The sequence below is a fragment of the Osmerus mordax genome, chromosome 17, assembly GCF_038355195.1.
Source record: "Osmerus mordax isolate fOsmMor3 chromosome 17, fOsmMor3.pri, whole genome shotgun sequence".
Lineage (NCBI taxonomy): Eukaryota > Metazoa > Chordata > Actinopteri > Osmeriformes > Osmeridae > Osmerus > Osmerus mordax.
The window spans coordinates 14369488-14385358 of NC_090066.1; the positions used below are offsets into that span (position 1 = coordinate 14369488).

Consider the following 15871-nt stretch of genomic DNA (forward strand, 5'->3'; position numbering starts at 1 on the left):
TTCCATCCAAATAGGCCTAATGAAACGTAAAAATGATTAAATAAACAGGGTTCTCAAGCCTCTGTAAAGGGGATGAAATGCGTGTAACATTTACATTTTACATTTAGTCATTCTCCCCAAGGCAAGTAGGGTGAAGTGCCTTGCCCAAGGACACAACGTAATTTTGCACGGCCCGGAATCAAACTGGCAACCTTCAGATTACTAGCCCGCTTCCGTAACCGCTCAGCCACCTGACCCTGTAAATAAATAAATAATGAAATTCATAGTTTACCCACCTCTATTTTTACCACTACACCACTGCATGCAGGGTCTCCTCACACCTTGACTACATTTGAGGGTGAGGGTGTGTGTGTGGCAAGCGTGTGTGTGCATGTGTATCTGTATGTATGAATGTGTGTGTATATGTGTGTGTGTGTGTGCATGTGTATCTGTATGTATGAATGTGTGTGTATATGTGTGTGTGTGTGTGTGTGTGTGTGCATGTGTATCTGTATGTATGCATGAGTGAGTGTGTGTGTGTATCTGTATGTATGTGTAAGTGTGTGTGTGTATCTGTGTGTACCTCTCCCCAGCAGGCCTGCCGGCAACAGTAGTTGCCTCGGCAGCAGGGGCCCGTCCGGTGTGTGTTTCATGCGTTATGTCTTTACGAAAGCGACAGGTGGCACTCCTCTACAAGCAGAGAGGATTATGGGAGTACAGTTGAGAGTTTTGACGCAATTTGTTTTGTCTATCCTTCTCTATGTCTCTGTCTGTCTCTTCTCTCTGTCTGCCTCTATTCCTGCCGTCATCTCTCTCTCTCTCCTCTCTGTCTGTCTGTCTGCCTGCCTGCCTCTCTCTTTCCCTCTCTATTTCTCTCCAGCTGTGCACTCAAGGAGATGCGAGCCAGGTGATTGGTCCGTTGACAGAGGGCCAGAGGAGGAACGTGGCGGTGGTCAATTCTCTCTACCGCCTGCAGCAGGCCATCAGCAAGGTATAGAACCCATATACACACACATACGCACACACACTCATGCACGTACCCACACACACAAACACACACACAGTCCATGCATTTTACACATATATCAACTTATATTATACTTATATTGTGTCCGTGGGCAAGGCACTTCACCCCACTTGCCTCGGGGGAATGTCCCTGTACTTACTGTAAGTTGCTCTGGATAAGAGTGTCTGCTAAATGCCTAAATGTAAAGCTGTAGAAAACATCCAGGCTCTGCCTAGCGTACAGATAGAATACAAAAAACACTTTGTTTCTTTATTTGTGTCTCATTGGTTATGGCGTTTTGAGTCTATTGCGTATGGTGTCGTTTTGTGTCTTTCACTGATGGGTATGATGTTAAGTTTATGCTCACATTTATGCTTATTTGCATCAAGCAAAATATGTAGTTTGATATGGTGTCTGAATTAGCATTGTGACCAATTAGGCTTGTCCGTAAAAGATTTGAGACTTGGACTTGACAAAAAAAGTGTGTGACATCTCGAAAACAAAGAAACTAACTGCCCTCTCTCTGAACTCTTGACCCGCAGGTGATCTCTGGATTGGGCTTGTGCCCTGTGGCCGCTGAACAGGCTCTCACCGCCTCACTGGAGGTATGACCACACAGAGGACACCCACTGGGAAAAACACACACACACACACACATACACACACAGCAAACACACACACAGTTTAGGCTTACTAATGGCTCTCTACTAATATACTCAAATGGTCTGTGTACAGACACAGAAAACGGTCAATACAGACCAAATAGCACCAAACTGAATGATAACAAACAAATTTATAGGCAATAGGCCAGGTAGACAGGCTCTGTTTCCCAAGTGCAGCGCAGCCTCTCTCTGTCTCTAGCAGTGTAGAAGCACCAACCTCTCTGTCTCTAGCAGTGAAGAAACACCAGGCTCTCGCCGTCTCTAGCAGTGTAGAAGCACCAACCTCTCTGTCTCTAGCAGTGAATAAACACCAGGCTCTCGCCGTCTCTAGCAGTGAAGAAACGCCAGCCTCTCTCTGTCTCTAGCAGTGGTGAAGAAACACCAGCCTCTCTCTGTCTGTATCAGTGAAAAAACACCAGCCTATCTCTGTCTCTAGCAGTGAAGAAACACCAGCATCTTTCTGTCTTTAGCAGTAAAGAAACCCCAGCCTTTCTCTGTGTCAGTGGTGAAGAAACACCAGCCTCTCTCAGTATCAGTGGTGAAGTTAAACCAGTTTCTCTCTGTGTCAGTGGTGAAGAAACACCAGCCTCTCTCTGTGTCAGTGGTGAAGAAACACCAGCCTCTCTCGAAGAAAATGTATATTCAAAGACAAGTACGCATTCATTCTCCCCATCACACGTTTAAAAACATTTTTCTGTATTTAAGAATCCGAATGGTCACCTGAGTTGGCCTGTTGAGTCCAGATTGATCTAGCTGGAGATGGATCAGACCGGCGGCACGTACACACTTACACCAGGAGGGTGGAGATACCTCTGACACTCACGTCCGTCTCACCACACACCGCAAATGTCATGTAGACAACCTATCAGCATTCGACTGTAGCAAGCCGTCCGCCCGTCACCTGTCTGCTTAGGTTGCCGTGGTAACCGCAGGTCTAAGTATTACCCTCTACATTGACGTGTCTAACGTGTGTACGTGTGTGGGTGTACGTGTGTACATGTGTGTTTGTGGGTGAGTGTGCGTGCGTGCGTGTGTGCGCATGTGCCTTTGTGCATGTGTTTGCGCACGTGTGTGTGTGTAGGGGGTGCAGGCTTTGATGACCAGTGCGATGCAGCCCCTCCTTCAGTCGGTCAGTGACTCTGTCGAAGCCATCATCATCACCATGCATCAGGAGGACTTCTCTGGGTTAGTATACACACATACATACATACATACATACATACATACATACATACACACATACACACACACACACACGTACACACAGATACACTTTTAACCCTGCCACACAACTATGCATTACAAGAAAGAGGCAATTCCTTCCAATGACCTGTGGTGCTCCTGACCCAGAAAAACAGAGATGTGCAGTGAGAGGAATGTGCGTGCATGCGTGCATGCATGTATGTGAGTGTGCGCGCGCCCCAGACAGGCATCTACTTTTACCTCTGCTTCACATTCACACCACATCTCCCCCGCTAACACAAATATGACATTTACAGACACATCCCTAGATTTCCTGTACGTATACTCATACACACAAACACACACACATCTTCCATACACCAAACACAAATACACACAGAGTCATAAATAGCATACATGCAAGAGAGTAAAAAGAGCAGAGTGTGTGTGCATGTGCAAATGTGTGTACATTTGGACCTGTGCTTGTGTGTGTTTAAGCAATCTATTCAGGTTTATGTCCAAATGGCCTTTCATGGTCAGATGAACGCAACATTGCTGTGAAGTGGCCTCACCCCTTCCTCCATCACTCCCCATGAAACATACACACAACCTAGGAAACACACACACCCTAGCATGCATCGTGGAACTTGTCTCTGGTGACTGAGTACTGTCCTACACACACACACACTCGCTCACTCGGCTTGTTGTCAGACACGTGAGACACCCCAGCACCACTGAGCATAGACAGGGCAGAAGTCATTCTGCATTGGATCCACTCTCAACACAGCGCGCTGTAGTTCCATTGAAGATACTCAATTAGTATCTATCGGGGGTCCCGATGAGTCACTGACGCAATGCCATCCCTTTCATTGCACACGTCACAGCTACGGCAACATGGATGGAAGATTTTTCATGTCAAAATTTTTATGATAAATGAAATTCTCAAATTATAAATGAAATGCTCAATTTATGAATGAAATGCTCATGGAGGAAAGTTATATCCAGAACCATAGAAACCCACCCACTGAGGTTGTTTGACACACCTTAGGTAAAAAGCAATTTGCGTTTCAATTTTCCATTCCTTAAGGTTAGGAGTCCAGTCCGTCATGTGTGTGAACTGTACTAGTCATCTTTAGTCATCTTTTTTTTAGTTCTCCATGGACTGTCTACCTCATGGTATACAAATGGTGAATGCATGACCTTTAGGTTTTGTATGTGCTAACGTGTGTGTGTGTGTGTTTCCCAGGTCTCTCTCCAGCCAGAGGAACGATGTGCCCTGCTCTTTGTACATGAAGGAGCTGCAGGGTTTTATAGCCAGGGTCATGGCCGACTACTTCCGCCATTTCCTGTGTGTGGACTTCATCTACGACAGTACCGAGTCCATAGCCCGGCGGGCCATCGCCCTGTTCGTCCGCCACGCCAGCCTGCTTCGCCCCCTGGGGGAGGGAGGCAAGATGAGGCTGGCGGCCGACTTTGCTCAGGTGAGTGAGCTTATGGGATGCGCTTTTTATTGTCTTGTTCTCTCCCTCTATCCGTCACTTTCACTTCATGTCTTTCTTTCTCTATCTACGTCTCTTCCCCTTCTTGCCTTACTTTCACTCTGTCTCTTTCACTTCCTGTCTTACTTTCACTCTCTCTCTTTTACTTCCTGTCACACTTTCACTCTCTCTTACTTTCTCTCGCTCTTGTTTCATCTCTTACCTATGAACATTACAGTGTGTGTGCGTGTGTACGTGTCTGTGTGTGCGTGTGTGTTCATGCTCTGCAGATGGAGATGGCAGTAGCTCCCCTGTGTAGGAGAGTGTCTGAGCTGGGAAGGCCTTATCGCCTGCTGCGCTCCTTCAGGTCAGTAGAGCACTGTGCTTCCCCTCTGTTTATCCTGTCTCACTGGCGTCAGTATCTCCTATATGATCAATTCCCACCCAGGACAACGGCAAAATTGTGAAATTATTATTTATAGGGGTGTGTTTTTTTTCTGTGTTTGTGTGTGCTTGTCTATGCGTGCACGTGTTTGTGCATGTGTCTGTGAGTCTGTGTGTGCTTGTTTCTCTGCGTGTGCATGTTTGTGCGTGCATGTGTGTGTGTACACTTCACAGGCCTCTGTTGTTCCAGAACAGTGAGCTGATCGCCAGTAGCTCAGCAGTAGGAGATCTGATCCCATACAGCACCCTGCTCCATTTCCTCTTCACCAAGGCTCCCACAGAGCTCAAATCCCCACATCAGGTGCACAAACACATTAGTGCATATACCATTTTTCACACATACTCTTTCTTTATTACACAAGCATGCATACACAACAAACATAAATACCAGGCATATTCATTCACAGTCTGTCTCCTCACAGAGAGCTGAGTGGTCCATCGCACGCTACTCCCAGTGGCTGGACGATCACCCATCAGAGAGAGACCGCATCACCCTCATCAGGTACCCTAACACTGACCCCTGACCCATACACTAACCCTCATTAGGAACCCTAACACTGACCCGACTCTGACCTTGTGCCATGGACTCCAGCCACTGACACTTCTTCATATAATGTGTGGCTGCCAGAACTAACTACAGGTGAAAGAAAAATCTCTTAAGCACTAAATTGGAGCATATCATGCATGTCTCATTGCCCAGTTTTGTGTGATGGCGCTTGATTCCCCTCTAGTCGTGGTATGAACAAAGTACAGATCAGTAATTAGCAGGGAAAAGGCAGACGGTAACTGACTAGTCGATCTTACTCTCTCACAGGGGTGCACTTGAGGCCTATGTGCAGTCTGTAAGGGCTCGTCAGGGGAAGGAGTTTGCCCCGGTCTATCCCATAATGCTCCAGCTGCTCCAGAGGGCCACCAGCGGGGCTCAGGAAACCAGGACCTGAGGAAACTACAACTCCCAGCACACACCTCACTTCAGTCTGGCATGAACAGGCAGTGCATTACCAAGGTTAAAGCTGAGAAGTAGCTAACTTTGATAGGGAGAGGGCAGCCCTGGATTTAGAATGCTGAAGGGATAGTTCACTAAAATAATGAACATAAACATTCCTTGATAGGATTATGCCGCTTTATGTCCATTTGTCAGACTAGTTTAGTGTTTGACTGGGTTTATACACTTAGCTACATTAGTCAAACAATTGAAGGCCATTAATGAGAGCACAAATGAAACAGGCATCCTGTTGTTGTATGGACAAATGACAGATGATTGGTCAGTTTCAACTTCTACACATCTGTAAATTCCATCAAGGATTCTCCAATCTGATCATTTATGGCCACTTCATACATTAATTTGTTTTCCTCTGTTGATCTGTAGTTTAAATTATTTTGGAGAGATGTGTGTGGGGTTGCTTAAGTTATGTCTTGTAACAAATACAGTAAATAAAAACATGGGCATAACGTGGTGGGTGTGAGGTGAAAGAGAGGGTGGTGTGATTTTAATGATTAATTAATAAATGATTCCAAAATGGTTTCTCCTTGCGACAATGTGATGTTGGATGTTACCCCATCACACCTTCCATCAACCACATCACACCTTCCATCAACCACAGCTCACACACTCTTTCAAAAAAATCACATTTCAAGAACTTTTATTATTTGTATATGCTTCATTTTAACTGTGGCATGTGCCTATTACATCAACATTCAATCAATACTATTTAAATCATGTACAGGGGGCCGAGGTTTAGATGGGCCACTTCCACTGATTGGGTGGGGGCTCCTCAATCAAGGGTTCCCATGGTTTCCACTCTGCCATCTTTCTGGACAGAGAGAGCTCAAACTCAGCCTATAGAGGGAGGGGGGGGGGGGGTGGAGACGCATTTATGAATCTGAAGAGACATTAAAATACACCAATTATTTCCTGTAACACTGAACTAATAAACATGATCGGCTGTAATCAGCAGATCAGTACCTGTGCTATGACCTCCTCTATCTGACCACAGTTAATCTTCTGTTCCAGCTTCACGACATCCAGCTCCTGAGAATAGACACACATTTCAGAACACTAAGGAGTCAATGCACAATAGCATGTCTGCCATCTTTCACAGAATTGTCTGTCACAAAAAATGTAGCTTGGGGAAAAAATTATCTGCTAAATCCAAGCAGATCAGGATATCATTTAGGACTTTTGCCAAGACAGTTTTTAAGAGACATGACGTAAATGAAACTATGTAAATGTTTTCAATGTTCACTGGTTGAAGACATCTTCGATATCTGAAGTCTCAGCACTCAAAACACAAATGATGTTGGACTGCTTTGAATGGATGCATGATTATTATTAATTTGTACAGATTATACCGTGATGCATTGACCTGACCATGATCAGGTAAGCCTACCGTCTTGATAAGGTTAAAACGGTCGTTGACAAGCTGCTCTGTGTATTTCCTGTAGGCAGCGTCCTGGGGCATAGTCTGCAGGGAGGCCAGGATTTTGCTGTAGAGGACCCTCAAACGCTGAGAACTCAAGAAAGAAATAGAAAAAGCATGCAAAATAGAATTGATGTAACCACATGTAAAGGCAGTTGGCACATACTTTTACTGAGACAGCTTGCGACAGTAGGCGTACTCACCTCATGCGGATTATGCGATACCGCCAGGCCCACCAAACCAGTAGTCTGGAAATAAATACATGCACACAATCACTTTGTTTGTTGGCTTGCTAGTTCACGCTAATCACGCTGTGATTCTGTGTATCTCAGTGTTCAATGTGCATGTTTTAAGTAAGTGGCATACACGTGGGTCTGCACCTTTCAGGTATAGATCAGTGCATTTGCATACACTGACAGCTGATTGCATGATAGCTAATTGTTGTTGGATAACAACTTAACAAGCAATAGCTACCTTGCTAGCACTACGAGTTGACCTGGGGGGTATTCGTCGTAGCTCGCTAAGCGGTTCAGCTAGCTAATTTTCAGGCTAAAATAGTGGAGTCAGGTGGCTGAGCGGTGAGGGAGTCGGGCTAGTAATCTGAAGGTTGCCAGTTCGATTTCCGGCCGAGTCAAATGACGTTGTGTCCTTGGGCAAGGCACTTCACCCTACTTGCCTCGGGGGGAATGTCCCTGTACTTACTGTAAGTCGCTCTGGATAAGAGCGACTTACAAAAAAAAGCGTCTGCTAAATGACTAAATGTAATTGTAAGATAAAAAAAAACGCCCCTCTTTTAGGTTTGCGGAAGCAACTTTAGATAAATCACCATAGTAACATATCAACTAGCACTAACCTGCTCCAGAGCAGGCTAACGTAAGTGTAGCTGGATAAGCTTGCCACACCCCCAGAAAATAACATGGCACACCTTTATTACACCTTTATTTCACACGGATGAGTTCTTGTTTGAGCGATATCGATTCAGCCGACATGGACTCATTTATTTGAAAGACCTTCTCGGGCCGTACATTGCAAATATCACACGCCGCATCAAGCTTTATTATGAGCTTATGCTGCTGTATGTGAATATGTAACGCTATGTTTTACGAAATGTCTTGTCTTATCTGTTGTGCCTGTGCTTTTTATATGTTTCACTGTGGGATAGTGGGAAACGTCATATCGATTCCTTTTTATGTCTTGACATGTGAAGAAATTGACAATAAAGCTACTTGAAACTTTAACTGTGCTTCAGACTGCATAGCCTTGAGGTTTTTTGCGTCAGGTAGGCTACAGGCTACATTTTTATACAGTATAGGCGACGCAGAAAACATTGGCAAAGCCGCAGCATGCGTTGCTGTAAGAAAAGTGTACTTGGCGCTTAACCAGCTTATGAATCAATTCATCATATTCCCTGGCCATGTCCCAGTCAATGACATCAAAGAGGGATTTACACATATGCCTACATGCATATACACATATATAGTACATGATATAAGCGCAGTAGCCTACATATATCCTCATAATTGTCTATGAATTCGTATCAATTAGATACTCTTTGGCCTTGTTTTTATCTAGCCTACTTATTCTGAAAGAGTTGAGATCATTATTTTCGCTAGCAAGATCTCATTCGATTATTAATTTCCATTAAGCCTATACCAGCAGTCACAATTAAAGAAATGTGATCTGATTGATTGGGGTAATGAGGCACTTAAGATGAGCCTATACATTACCCCAAAACTTTCGCATTTAGCTTATCGGCAATTTTTTCCCAAGCTGCTTGTCTTGCCATGGCAGCGGTGGCGGTGTTTGACTTAGCCATGATAATATGCTTATTGTCTAGAGACTCATTATAATAGTTTGCTCGGATGGCGAGAATAGCCTATCACCGCTCTCTCTTTTGTCTTTTCCGCCATCATACCGTTAGAAAATCACGGTTTTGGTGATCGACCTTTCCTGCCTTTTGAAGTAGGACGTACACGTGCAATTTCCCTGATAAGTTTAGCCTGATTGAAATTAACCACATGATTTGGATGCGGATCAGCCGTTGACGAACCGATATTTGCTGTTCTCACTCATCTCGCTAATGTTAATGGGCTAAAGGGACAATTGATTAACTTAGCTTCAACCCTTACGACGAACGGGGCCCAGATGGGCTTACATCTTAGTACATTCTCAATTCTATATGTTTTTAATATAGCGATACTAGTACATATTACTCAGTTCAATAATCTAAGTAAATCAACATCAAGACCTTATACATCTATAAAATCATTAAATGACCTCCAATATTACCTTTTTCAGAATTCCGGCCATGATTACATGCGCAAGGGATTCTGGGTAAAGGAGCTTTCCGGCCAGTAAATATGACGCAAGTTTGCAGTTTCAAAATAAAAGCCTACAGTCAAAGTAAAGGTAATATTTTTCTGTTATCATAACAATACCTATTGATACAATAATTTCGGAAAATTCAACTTGTACATTGATAACAAATGTAGATATATCATTCACCATTGAACAAGTTACTCCCCATGGGTCATTTCCTAGAGTGATTTCTCAGATTTTGTGGCTCAATACTCTACCACACAGCAATTTTTCTCTCAAGCTGCAGTTGTCCCTGTTTTGATACTGTTGGAGAAACTCATGGTTGGAGAGGGACAGGGCTGTTATCAAGTGTAGAAGCATGACGGACCGTCTGAAAGCAGAGTGCAGCTGCATTAAGCAGGTCATCTCTAAATATATCCCAACGCTCAGAAGCTCCGAAGCTCAGTCCAAAACAAAAACACTGACAGTAGGTTGCAGTGCCCTAAGTAAGCTCTGGGACATACAAAGCAGAATTCACATGTGAGTCAGTATGCCTTTTGTTGCAATAACATAATACATAACAACTTGTGTTTACAATGTCTGATCTCTTGAATATGATGTAACAACTGCATTTTATTTTTCATCATTGTTCAAACCATTGGTTGCACATGGTTCAACGCAGCTACATGTTGTCATTTTCAATTGCTTTACCTGTAGACATGACAGACTTTGAAAGGGATAGATGAGGAGCTGATAGAGTTTGCCATTCAAGAGAACTTACAGGACTTGTGCAAATTACCATTCTCATCGACCACAGATTGGTAGGCTGAGCAAAGTAGTTCTCATACTAAATCAGACAAAGGCTTTAATTTTAACCAACCTCAAATGTCAATTTGCTTCAATTAACTGTATTAATCTGTGATTGAAACAGTATAGAAGCTTCCAGTGAAGACTATTGCGCAATAGCGGCTGCCATCAAGAAAGGTAAAGAAAGGTTTAAACCTTAAAGTTTAAAACAGTTATGGGTTAATACTGCCACAGTGTAAAGGGCACATCCATTTGTTTGTGTTTCCTCTGGGCAGGTGATGTGCACACACTGCGAAAGCTGTGGGGCTGTAGGGAAGCCTTCAGAGAGGCAGACAGCCTTGGCAGACTGCCTCTTCACAGGGAAGCTGTTCTGCCTCTGGCACACGTCCTGGATCAAGTGCTTCTGGGTAAGAGGCTTCAGCATGAAAATAACAATGGCTTGTCCTACTGTGTGGTTACTGTGTGGGGGATGGGGTGCATGGCGCAAATGTGCTTGAACAAATGCGTGTGTGTTCTGTGTGTGAGTGTGTGTCTGTGTGTGTGTTTCCAGCATCCACTGAGCTGACCCTGGAGGAGGTGACGGTGGACTTGGAGACGGCCCTCACTCTGGCTGATAAGGCTGGCCTGGTGGAGAATGTGAAGACCCTTTTGCAGCACGGAGCTTACAGCACCAACAGCAACAACGAGTCCCCTTGCTCCTGGGTAACACACACACACTCAGCTCACACGGTTGTGTATTTGCACTTCATATAGTCTTGCATACTGTTCCGTGTTGCACCAGGGTACTGAAGAAACGCCATTTTGTTCCAATGTACACAAGCTATATAGCGGAATGACAATAAAATCTCAGTTGACTTGACACACACACTCACACACTAACAGATTTACACAGAGGCGCACACACACACAAACCACACACCTGCACGCACAAATTGTACAAACACACTTTGTACAATTTGAACACATTCTCTCAGCCAAATATTCTATAAACATAGACTATTCCACTCCTGGCTGCACACAGCGGTGAAACAGGGCTCGTATGACATGGTCTATACTCTGATCATGGGTGGGGCCTTTGTGGAGCAAGTGTGTCTGAAGAAGTGGACCGCCACCCACGAAGCTGCTAAGGTGAGATAGTTGCACGATAACTAGCTGCTAGAACGCTTGTGTAACATCAACTATATATTGGGTTTTTAAATAAGTAATTTTTTTAACTGAATTTATCATGTCTAGAATTGATAAATTATGAGATAGATTATGAGATATCACATATTTATGATTATTTATATAGATTATGTTTAGAATGTATCTTTCTCCCCTCTCTCTCTACACTTCCCAGGTGGGCTGTACTGACATCTTGATGCTGCTGCTGAGGCAAGGGGCCAGGGTAATGGGTACAGACGGGCATGGGGTCATGCCGCTGGGCATCGCTGCAGAGTACGTCCACCCTGAGGTTCTGGACATACTCATCCAGCACGGTGAGCCAATCACAGCCCTTACCAAAAATATCTACATTTTAAAAAGAGTGCCACTGTTCATCAAACAACTTCATGATGAGATTAAATCACCTCGACATGGATGTTTATTCATCTTTATTCAACTACAACAGTGCCAATCACATTTGTCAAAAATGTATTTTGATTATCTGTAACAACGCTGCTTAACACTATCCCCAGAGAGCTACCATCCTAGGTCTGCACTCCAACCCTCATTCAGAATGATCTTGTCGATCTCCACAAGCTGGAGTTTCAGCTGGAGGTACAGTCATGCCCATTCAACAAACCAGTTGCTGGTGTCATACTCCTTGTCTTTCACTCAGCAGCGATGTGAACACTCAGTCCAGGAATGGAGACACGGTGCTGTACGATGCTGCAGGCTCTGGGAACCTGGACTGTATAGAGCTTCTGCTGCAGCATGGAGCCAACCCCAACATAGCCAACCTGGCCTGCCAGCTTCCCATCCAGAGAGCTGCCTACGAGGGTCACTACCTGTGAGTGTGGATCTAACAACATGAATAACAGGATCTGTACCGGGAACCAGTACCTGTCTCATACAGTAACCTCGCTGTCTACGCTCTTTAAAGAACTGTTTGGAGTTTTGTTTATTTGTATATTTGTAAGAACAGCCTTAGCCTATGAAAAGATTCCACAAAATGTTACATATATCCATGTTTGCAGACACTTTTATCCAAAGTCATGTACACAGGACACTGAGAGCGCATCCCCCACCCCCCTTTCTTCTCTCAGAGCCCTGAAGACTTTGATCCCCCATCTGTCGGGCCAGAGCCCGGTCCACTCCGCTGCTGACGGGGGGCATGCGGTCTGCCTGCAGCTTCTCATAGAGAAGGGCTTCAACGTCAACGCCATGCTAGAGACACACATCAGTTCGGAGGAGGATGGGAGCAAGGGGGCGAGGGGCAGGGGGGGTGGGGGGGTTGCTGAGGGGCGAGCACTTCTGGATGAGTCATGGATACAGGATAATAATTATTTATCTCATCAGAACTTGTATCTCAGCAATAATACAAGCACTACAATTCCTTCATTGGTACCCAAGCGCTCTTTGGTGTAAGAGTTTGGTGAGGGTTTGGATTAGGCTCATTAGGTTCAAGTTTATGTTAATAGTTAGAGTTGGGGTGGGGTTGAGTTGAGGGTTGGGTTACGGGTTAGGTTGGTTCCATGGTTTGCATCTTGAGTTTGGGTTAAGATTGAGGTTAGGTGGCAAGGGTTGGGTTTCGGGAACTGGAAGGGAGAGAATGAATCTAAATATGTTAACCATTTGCCAATTTAATATATAGGGCACAATAAACAAAATTGTCACGAGAATGAAGCTGTTCTATAACCCTTCTACCAGAACCTATGGCAACACATTCTCATTCACTAAACACAGTTTGCACTGTGATGCACTTCTGCTGCAAAATGTTAAACACAGGCAGCAAACAGTAAACACAACTACAACACAGTTGTCATCTGTAAAACACAATGACTCAAAATTGTTCACACTTGTTTCTAATAGTGGTTTGGGACAGCTTTTTTGTCAGCTTTCACCATGGTGTCCGTATTCGAGAATAGTTCAACATCAACCAGCCATTTTTACATTTAAATTACATTTACCTTTAGTCATTTAGCAGACGCTCTTATCCAGAGCGACTTACAGTAAGTACAGGGACATACCCCCTAGGCAAGTAGGGTGAAGTGCCTTGCCCAAGGACATCATTTTGCACGGGCGGGGAATCGAACCAGCAACCTTCTGATTACTAACCGCTCTGCCACCTGACTCCCATTTTTACTGTAAATGTTTGTGTGGTATACTCAAAATTGACACCCGTGTTTTTTTGGTTGTTATTACTGTATATATAGTGATGCTTTATTTTTGTTGTAACATGCACAATATTTCTTACAGTTTTTTACAGTCGCTAGGACACATTTCTCAATACTTAGGTCACATCAACAGGTAGCATTATACAATGTTTTCTTATGTAAAACAAGGACACCTCTCTACTGTTTAGAATTCACTGCAATATATGTTACTGGAATTAATCAGACATGATGCAGTATGCTTCAATATGTTGTATATCTTTCTTTTTTTTCTCACTAATTCCAGAATACGAGAATTTGTATACACACCATCCACTGATACAGATACAATAGCAGGGCTCTCAAGTGTCACGCATTGAGCGTGACAGTCACTCATTTCGGTCTTTTGTCACGCCCTCCCGCCACATATTGTATTTCTCTCGCAGAAAAAAAATATTTATAATATATGCCGCAGCACCCAACCAAAATTCCTCTGGCTGCGCCGCTCTCACTATGGAACCGGTAGGAATCAAGCGCGTCTCCCCTGGAGTTCTTAGTCGAGCCTGCCACTTATCAGCCAATCAAAAAAAAGAAAGGGTCTATACAATAGCCAATTGGAAAATAGCACCATTGTATCTGGGTAAGATTTAATGCAACAACCAATGGAAAAAAAGCATATCCTGTAATTTTTCGTGATTCTGCTACAACGTCTTCTTACATTTACATTACATTTAGTCATTTAGCAGACGCTCTTATCCAGTAACTTACAGTAAGTACAGGGACATTCCCCCGAGGTAAGTAGGGTGAAGTGCCTTGCCCAGACACAACGTCATTTTGCACGGCCGGGAATCGAACTGGCAACCTTCTGATTACTAGCCCGCTTCCCTAACCGCTCAACCACCTGACTCCCACCCTCCCGTCTTCTGAAAGTTTTGTTGACCTACAAAGCAAACCACTGGACTTCGAGCATCACTTTGAGCACAGTCATGATCTCCTGTTTTACTGTTACAACATATTCACAACTTGTTTGACACAAACAATGACAACTTGACTGCTGTTAGAAAATGTTTACTAGATAATTAGCATCAGTTTTTCATGAGTGTCTTAACCAACAGTTTTACAGCCTGTTCACTGACAATACCTGCTCAGAACAAGTCGTTCATAGATGTAGCCAGTGTGTATCGGTGAAACTCACTCCTCAGGTATGTAACAGGCCACCCGCATCAATGGATTGCTAGCTTTTCGTTGGCGTAGTTGGTAGTGGTGGCGCTTGTGATGTCAGAGGTGGCAGGTTCGAACCCAGTGCGGGACGAACATAGGCCCGATACCTCTGACGGCGCTTGCAATACTTCGTCTGTTGTATATAATGGGCCTAGTCTTATTTTCATTATCACACAATGACTGACATATGGCCACATTATATACATCTCTTTCCAAATAGGCGTAATAATTTTATTAGCACTAAATAGATTTGTGTTTTGCATAGTCGATGTTATAGGTCACTTTTAAAATAATGTCATATTTTATAATTATATCCTGGCCATGGATGCATTAATCATTGCTGCCTTTCAAAGATGTCAGGTAAAAATCAATTAATTCATAAATTAATTTTTACCGGGGGGGTAGAATGTCACTCTTGCCTGTCTTCAAAACTTGAGAGCCCTGCAATAGAAATGCTACTGTAATCTTCTGCATTTGGCCATAGGTTCTCATCCACATCACATTTTATGTCATCTAGGGCAATACATGTAGGAAAGAATCTTCTGGCATGCTTGATCCATCCCTGGCAATGTCCAGGCATCCAGCATTCATTGCGTCAGGAGGGACATTTGATCATGTGGATGGTGGTCATACAGTAAACCGTCCACCTCCATGAGGAAAATAATTATTCTATGGGGTTGAGGAGTGGAGAGTATGGTGGGAATAAAAGGGACACCATTCTGGGATGGGCTGCAAACCACTTGGTGACTGCACGGGAGTGGTGAAATGCCACATTGTCCCATACAAATGTTGGCTGATTTCTTCTCTCTGCATCCCTTTCCTCACATAGCACAACCCTTCTGTAGAGATCATTTTATAGCATTTAATTTTTTGATTCTAAATATATTTCATTACAATATTACTGTAGAAATTTAGCAAATTTCTGTCTTATTCAGTTTTGTATTATGTTATTGCTTTGAACTGAAGTTTAACAGTATGTAAGCATGTGCAAATTGGCCTGTAGGTACATAGAGTTTTGGCAGTTGTGTCGAAGTGAGAAAATAATTTATGTAATTTGAAAGATGTAGTCATTGAATGCATT

General features: G+C 43.7%; 3 protein-coding genes across 5 annotated transcripts in view; 2 read left to right on the forward strand and 1 right to left on the reverse strand.

Annotated features, from left to right (window-relative positions):
* cog5 (component of oligomeric golgi complex 5) overlaps positions 1 to 6274 on the forward strand; it is a 122951-nt gene extending 116677 nt beyond the window's left edge. For both annotated transcript variants that reach the window (XM_067255049.1, XM_067255051.1), the window contains exons 15-22: positions 860 to 970; positions 1528 to 1590; positions 2729 to 2832; positions 4076 to 4310; positions 4598 to 4674; positions 4926 to 5052; positions 5174 to 5253; positions 5566 to 6274. In XM_067255049.1, coding sequence (XP_067111150.1) covers positions 860 to 970; positions 1528 to 1590; positions 2729 to 2832; positions 4076 to 4310; positions 4598 to 4674; positions 4926 to 5052; positions 5174 to 5253; positions 5566 to 5692 — 924 coding nt within the window. In that variant the 3' untranslated portion in view covers positions 5693 to 6274. The remainder of the gene's footprint in view (positions 1 to 859; positions 971 to 1527; positions 1591 to 2728; positions 2833 to 4075; positions 4311 to 4597; positions 4675 to 4925; positions 5053 to 5173; positions 5254 to 5565) is intronic.
* Positions 6275 to 6377: 103 nt separating this feature from the next.
* On the reverse strand, positions 6378 to 9526 carry ndufa5 (NADH:ubiquinone oxidoreductase subunit A5). Of its 2 annotated transcripts, XM_067255055.1 has the most exons (5): positions 9461 to 9526; positions 7375 to 7419; positions 7142 to 7258; positions 6718 to 6783; positions 6378 to 6591 (listed from the first exon to the last, which is right to left on the reverse strand). In XM_067255055.1, exons 1-5 carry the CDS (start codon positions 9479 to 9481, stop codon positions 6490 to 6492), a joined length of 351 nt encoding a protein of 116 aa, XP_067111156.1. In that variant the 5' UTR covers positions 9482 to 9526; the 3' UTR covers positions 6378 to 6489. The 2 variants fall into 2 exon arrangements, with proteins under 2 accessions (XP_067111156.1, XP_067111157.1); XM_067255056.1 differs by lacking the exon at positions 9461 to 9526 and having other exon boundaries at positions 7142 to 7265; positions 7375 to 7395.
* A 322-nt stretch (positions 9527 to 9848) lies between these two features.
* LOC136960529 (ankyrin repeat and SOCS box protein 15-like) overlaps positions 9849 to 15871 on the forward strand; it is a 29241-nt gene continuing 23218 nt past the window's right edge. The window contains exons 1-9 of the mRNA XM_067255041.1: positions 9849 to 9890; positions 10196 to 10290; positions 10401 to 10453; positions 10552 to 10683; positions 10827 to 10968; positions 11287 to 11404; positions 11616 to 11758; positions 12099 to 12266; positions 12523 to 12701. Of these exons, the coding sequence (XP_067111142.1) occupies positions 9849 to 9890; positions 10196 to 10290; positions 10401 to 10453; positions 10552 to 10683; positions 10827 to 10968; positions 11287 to 11404; positions 11616 to 11758; positions 12099 to 12266; positions 12523 to 12701 (1072 nt within the window). The remainder of the gene's footprint in view (positions 9891 to 10195; positions 10291 to 10400; positions 10454 to 10551; positions 10684 to 10826; positions 10969 to 11286; positions 11405 to 11615; positions 11759 to 12098; positions 12267 to 12522; positions 12702 to 15871) is intronic.

Coding starts and splice junctions, on each gene's coding strand:
- ndufa5 (XM_067255055.1), bottom strand. CDS start 9,481: ATGGCCGGAATTCTGAAAAAG. Junction 6,784..7,141: donor GTTTTAACCTTATCAAGACG/GTAGGCTTACCT, acceptor GTCTATTCTCAG/GAGCTGGATGTCGTGAAGCT. Junction 6,592..6,717: donor TAGAGGAGGTCATAGCACAG/GTACTGATCTGC, acceptor CTCCCTCTATAG/GCTGAGTTTGAGCTCTCTCT.